A 7,500-nucleotide genomic window follows, 5' to 3' on the forward strand; every position below is an offset into this window, starting at 1 on the left:
TCCATATAGATATATTCAAGTGTTCTAAGATAAGATTCATCTATTCCTCTTTCATTACTGCTGAAGTTTTGACAGAACCTATCTGTATAGACATCTTCAAGTGTTCTAATATAAGATTCATCTATTCCTTGGCTTTGAAGAGCTTTCATTACTGCCGAAGTTTTGACAGAACCTATCCGTTTAGACATCTTCAAGTGCTCTAACATAAGATTCATCTATTCCTTGTCTTTGAAGGGCTTTCATTACTGCTGAAGTTTTAATAGTACCTATCCGTATAGACATTTTCAAGTGATCTAAGATAAGATTCATCTATTTCGTCTTTGAAGGGCTTTCATTACTGCTGAAGTTTTGACAGAACCTATCCGTACGGACATCTTCAAGTGCTCTAACATAAGATTCATCTATTCCTTGTCTTTGAAGGGGTTTCATTACTGCTGAAGTTTTAATAGTACCTATCCGTAAAGACAATTTCAAGTGTTCTAATATAAGATTCGTCTATTCCTTGCCTTTGAAGGGCTTTTAGTACTGCTGAAGTTATGACAGAATCAGATGTACAATTACATACGGGCATTCTTGGCACACCTCGCTCGGATGAAGCGCTCCCTGTCACACCCTTTCTGCATGATGAGTCCCCTGTGTTTTGCCCTGCCCACCATCTCTGCCATTTCTCCCTAGTGTGTTTTGTTACTTGCCGCACAGTAAGCGAGGTGTGTCGGGAACTCCTGTGTCCAACTGTACCTCAAAGATTTTTAGAACCGTGAAGATTAGATTATAATGATTAGAAGGATTAAAATGAGATATATCGAGAAGACTTTCAGTCAATTCAGCTAAGTTAAAATGAGACAAAGGCTTTAAGATTACCTAGAAATCCACTCTATCAAAACATGAAAGGTTTTTCACATGTAATATGGACGTCCAGTGAACATTTCATGAAATTTACGTTAATTCTGTTTTTCTTATGACAATAACCCCACACTGAACTATTTGTTGAATTCAATATTTTCGTTCTCTCTCTCTCTCTCTCTCTCTCTCTCTCTCTCTCTCTCTCTCTCTCTCTCTCTCTCTCTCTCTCTCTCTCTCTCTCTCTCTCTCTCTCTCTCTCTCTCTCTCTCTCTCTCTCTCTCTCTCTCTCTCTCTCTGTATTAATATTACCGTTTTCATAGTTGAGGTCTCAATAACATATACAACACATACCTTCAGAGAAGACTTAATTCCTTCTTGTACTTAAATATGTTGAGAATCATTATCATCGAAAATCGTAAGACTTTATTTTGTTATTTTGTTGGGAATATTGCAGATATTAACCTATTATTCAGTTATAAGTATGTTGGACAGACTGCCATAAGTATTTTTATAGTTTATATTTGAAATATCTGTTTTAATGTTAATGTTTTTAAGATATTTCATCTAGATTGTTCATTAATTCTTATATCGTTTATTTATTTCCTTATTTCCTTTCCTCACCGGGCTATTTATCCCTGTTGGAGCCCTTGGGCTTATAGCATCTTGCCTTTCCAACTAGGGTTGTAGGTTAGCTAGTAATAATAATAATGATAATAATAATAATAATGATAATAATAATAATGATAATGATAATAATGATAATGATAATAATAATAATAATAGTAATGATAATAATGATAATTATAATAATAATGATAATAATAACAATAATAATAATAATAATAATATTAAACCCCAAAGCAATTGTGATCTCTAACACCCAACCGACATATTAGGAAAAGTCCTTGAACCACTTTTAAATGTAAAAAAAAAAAAAAAAAAAAAAAAAAAAAAAAAAAAAAAAAAAGTCGAGTTTTATAACATTACCATCACGCCCAATGTCTTTTATCTAAAGTTACTAGAAGGTTATTCACTTCAATAGTTTATTTTTCTTCTTTTATGTCTTAATTTTTTCCGTTTTCTTGGTTTTCAACCCGATTTTGCTATTTTTTTTTATTTTTAAGTGATACCCGATATTGACATATGTCTTAATAGTATTTTTGTGTACTGTATATATATATATATATATATATATATATATATATATATATATATATATATGTGTGTGTGTGTGTATATATATATATATGCTCTCTCTCTCTCTCTCTCTCTCTCTCTCTCTCTCTCTCTCTCTCTCTCTCTCTCTCTCTCTCTCTATATATATATATATATATATATATATATATATATATATATATATATATATATGTATGTATATATATACAGTATACATATACACATATACATTGTATATTTATGCCTCTATACATGATCCTCCCTGTATTCCTGCTTCTTGGGATATAGGCAAGACTGAAACGAGCTAAACTAATAAACCGTTAAATTTTACCCTTAGGAATACTAGTACACACAGTAGTATTATGAAATTCTATATTATTAACTCCAAGAAAATATTTGGAAATTGCAATAAATTCTAATTTAAGCCGCGCCAATTTAGATTTCTTAATATCTCAAACGATATGTGAAAAAGACATTATTATTATTATTATTATCATTATTATTATTATTATTATTATTATTACAAGGTAAACTACAACCCTAGTGGTAAAAGTAACACTATAAGCCCAAGGGCTCCAACAGGGAAATATAGCCCAGTGAAAGGAAATAAGGATATAAATAAACGATATGAGAAATAATGAACAATTGACATGGAATATTTTAGAAAAAGGAGCAACATCAAAACAATATATTCCATATATAAACTATAAAAAGCCTTATGTCAGCCTGTTTAATATAATAAAAAAAATTGCTGTAAGTTTAAGTTAACTGAATATCAAAAGAAGAAAGAGTTAATGAATTTCTATACAGTCACTGGTTGTATTTTTGGGAAGTTAAACCTTTATAGGGTCGATATCTTAGACCCTAAAAAGCCTTAAAAAAGAAAAAAAATCCATGAAGAGAATGTTGTCAGGGATTTATTCAAGATAAGGTTATTCCAATATAGATAATTATCTGAGTGAGATATGATAACTTAAAATGCTCGTAAATGACCAGAATAAAGTAAGGTTTTTAGTGAAAATTGTCATTTTAGGTTCTGGGTATTACATTTGATTAGAACCTTACTGCATAACACAAGTGATTTCTAAAAAAAAAAAGCATGAAACTGTTTTCAATAGTTATACCTTATACAGGCATTAAATTAGCTTAAGAAAAAGCTGTTACAATTTCCTTATAGGTACAAGATGATTTTTTTAATTTAGGTAATGGAAAAATAATGTTTGAAAATGATTGTATTGTTTTGAGGGGAAGAATCTAATTGGTTGTATAAAAGCAAAACAACTCAATTTTTTGTTCAAGTATGAGAGAGAGAGAGAGAGAGAGAGAGAGAGAGAGAGAGAGAGAGAGAGAGAGAGAGAGAGAGAGAGAGAGAGAGAGAGAGCACTTTTTATCGAATAGCAGCTATTAATTCATTCTAAGAGCAAACTTATTATTTTTATAGGAGAGAGAGAGAGAGAGAGAGAGAGAGAGAGAGAGAGAGAGAGAGAGAGAGAGAGAGAGAGAGAGAGAGAGAGAGCACTTTTTATCGAATAGTAATTATTAATCCGTTCTAAAAGCAAACTTTTATAGAGAGAGAGAGAGGTTGGGACTTTTCATCAAATAACAGCTCTTAATTCATTCTAAAAGCAAAGTTTTGTTATTTCTTATACAAGAAGAGAGAGAGAGAGAGAGAGAGAGAGAGAGAGAGAGAGAGAGAGAGAGAGAGAGAGAGCACACATTTCATCGAATAGCAACTCTTAATTCATTCCACAAACAAACTTTTGTTCGTGAAATATAATTTCTTTAGGCTACGAACTTCCGCCAAGATTTTAACAAGATATTAATGTTTTCCCTTTTTCTCCCTACTGATGGAATTCCAGATACTACGAGACGGGTTCGATCCGTCCCCGAGCAATTGGGGGATCGAAACCTCGCGTAGCCACGGCGGAAGTGGTCGCCAAGATTTCCCAGTTCAAGCGAGAATGTCCTTCAATCTTCGCCTGGGAGATCAGAGACCGACTGCTCTCCGAAGGGGTCTGCTCCTCGGACAACATTCCAAGCGTGAGTAGAAGATGTCTGCGTTTGCATTTTGCAATTTTTTATACATGTAGAGTTTATGTCGAAGTGCAAATTTCGAAGATGTCTTGGTTTGCAGTTTGCAATTTTTAACACGTAGAATGAATGATTTGAAGTTCTCTAGCATCCTGACTAACACATGTGGAGTTTATGTCGAATTGCAAATCTCGAAGATGTCTTGGTTTCCATTTTGCAATTTTCAATACATGTAGAGTTTATGTCGAATTGCAAATCTATCTTTCATATTTCATATTTTCTGTGGGTGCTTTCAATCAACTGCCAACATTTATTCCATTATTTTATAAAATTTGAAACCATGCATGCTGCAAGAGTCCTTTTTTTTTTTTTTTTTTTTTTTGCATCTGTTATAAAATAAAGGTTAATTTTAAATGCGAATAATGTTCTTAGCAAATATGTCTGAAATTTTCTGTAAGATGGCAATGCTATATATATATATATATATATATATATATATGTATATATGTATATGTATATAAATATATATATATATATATATATATATATGTATATATATGTATATATATACATGTATATATATGTATATATATATATGTATATATATGTATATATGTATATATATACATATATATGTATATATATATATATATATGTATATATATAAATATATATATATACATATATATGTATATATATAAATATATATATATATATATATATATATTTATATATATACATATATATATATATATATATATGTATATATATATTTATATATATACATATATATACATATATATACATATATATATATATATATATATATATAATATATATATATACATATACATATATACATATACATATATATATATACATATATATGTATGTATATATATATATATATATATATATATATATATATATATAACAAAATAAATTTTCGCGTTGAGTAGACGCCTCTTTTTACACACGAATCTACAGTAGATTACATAAAAAAAAAACTAATGAAACAATCCTTTCAACCCTGCTTACTGGTTATCATAGATTATTTTTATTCGAATATATAAAAAAAATTATATTTTCTGATTTTGGTTTAAACATACATACATACATACATAAATACGTATATATAGTACATACATAAATACATATTTATCTCAAACACACATACATAAATTTTAGGTGATTGGTTAAAACACTATGTACAGAATATCATTTACTTATTCGAAAACGTCACCTGATCTGACAATTACGTGATGAATTAACTACACCAAACATTTTAAGTCTTCTCACATTTCCAACCAACCTCATTGGGAACAGTGTTACCAACTACGCTTTATCTCCACAGGCAAAGGCAAAGGCAAAAGCAAAGGCAAATTTTATTCTATCGACCCCTTCCGGAGTATGAGAATTACAAAATTACACAAATATATATATTTTACACAAAAACTACAAAAAGAAGAGACCAATAGATTACAACTATATTTATGTACACATATATTTAGCAAGTCCATAATTGAAGCATAAAAGGTATTCTGACAAAGGAAAGTACATACATTGAAAAATAATACCAGAATAATGAAAATCCTAGAAAGTATTAATTCTAAAATAAAGATATTATAAGGTTAACAAACATTGCAAGTCTTTTCAGTTCTCTAGCACTACTTGTATTGAGGAGCAGATTGAATTTAAAAGTGGTAGGTCTTCTACAATAGTAGGGCTTTAAGTATCTCTCTATTTCTCTAATCACAGGACAAACTAAAACATAATGGTATTCATCCCCAACTTCCATGCCGTTGCATAGTGTGCAAGGCTGCTGATTCTCCTGCCTAGAATATCTTTCAGTTGCTACAGGAAGTTTGTGGGTACCACACCTATATTTACTAAGGGCAATTCTTTCTGGTATATCTAAATTTATAATATACTTTTCTTGGCCAAATGACCTCAGTCGAAGCGACTCTAGTTGACAACACTGCTATTGTGAACTATTTCTTTTTTTTAGTATAAAGACTATTGACGCTTTCCTCTTTCCTGTGTAAGGCGATAGCTCCGTAGAAACCTTACGAAAACCCCGCTATTGTTAAAAGGGTGGTTGTTATGTAAGATTATACAACACACTTCGTTGGCCCATGGCATATTTCGGGTGTTTTTTTTTTTTTTTTTTTTTTTTTTTTTTTTTTTTTTTTTTTTTTTTTTTTCGTGGACGGTCTTTGGTGAGACCTGCGGAATGTCTGCTTATGTTTGTCTTAGTAGTTACCAGATTATTTTTAAAGATTGGACCTTTTATAGGGGTGGGACCGTGATTAAATAGGCATTAGTATACACGAATCTGCCTATTTTATATATATATATATATATATATATATATATATATATATAGATAGATAGATAGATAGATATAGATAAATATACATACACACATATATATATATTAAGTGTGTATATATATATATATATATATATATATATATATATATATATATATATATATATATATATATGTGTGTGTGTGTGTGTGTGTGTGTATGTATATTTATCTATATCTATCTATCTATATGTATACATATATATATATATATATATATATATATATATATATAAATATATATATATATATATATATATATATATATATATGCATATATATATATATAGATAGATCGATAGATAGATAGGTTGGCCAAGACACCAGCCACCTAATGAGATAATACCGCTAGAGAGTTATGGGGTCCTTGACCTGCCAGACAGTACTACATTGGAACCCTCTCTCTCTGGTTACGGATCATTTCATCTTTGCCGACACATACACAGAATAGTCTGGCCTATCATTTACATATTATCTACTTTCCTCATACACTTGACAACGCTGAAATTACCAAACAATTATTCTTCTCTCAAGAGGTTAACTACTGCACTGTAATTGTTCAGTGGCTACTTTCCTCTTAGTAAGGGTTAGAAGAGACTCTTTAGCTATAGTAAGCAGCTCTTCTAGGAGAAGGACAGTCCAAAAGCAAACCACTGCTCTCTAGTCTTGTGTAGTGTCATGATCTTCCAATTTCTTGGGTTAGAGATCTCTTGCTTGAGGGTACACTTGGGCACACTATTCTATCTTGTTTCTCTTCCTCTTGTTATTTTTAAGATTTTATAGCTTTTATATGAAAGATTTATTCTAATGTTATTATTGTTCTTAAACTTCTCTTGTAATTTATTGCCTTATTCTCTTTTCTCACTGGGCTATTTTCCCTGTTGGAGCCCTTGGTCTTTTAGCATCCTGATTTTCCAACTAGGGTTGTAGCTTACCAAATAATAATAATAATAATAATAATAATAATAATAATAATAATACTGTGGATGCATGACTTTTTTGCTTAAACGAAACTTATACAAGATCATATCACGCTCGCTGTCATATATGATTATCTCAATAGATATTTGGAATTTTTC

At 30.1% G+C, this 7,500-nt stretch overlaps 1 protein-coding gene across 1 annotated transcript in view; it reads left to right on the forward strand.

Moving 5' to 3' along the window:
- Positions 1-7,500, forward strand: part of LOC137618008 (paired box protein Pax-6-like) — a 49,089-nt gene that overhangs the window by 3,368 nt on the left and 38,221 nt on the right. The window contains exon 3 of the mRNA XM_068347928.1: positions 3,879-4,059. Within this exon, the coding sequence (XP_068204029.1) occupies positions 3,879-4,059 (181 nt within the window). The remainder of the gene's footprint in view (positions 1-3,878; positions 4,060-7,500) is intronic.

The sequence above is a fragment of the Palaemon carinicauda genome, chromosome 24, assembly GCF_036898095.1.
Source record: "Palaemon carinicauda isolate YSFRI2023 chromosome 24, ASM3689809v2, whole genome shotgun sequence".
NCBI classification, from domain to species: domain Eukaryota; kingdom Metazoa; phylum Arthropoda; class Malacostraca; order Decapoda; family Palaemonidae; genus Palaemon; species Palaemon carinicauda.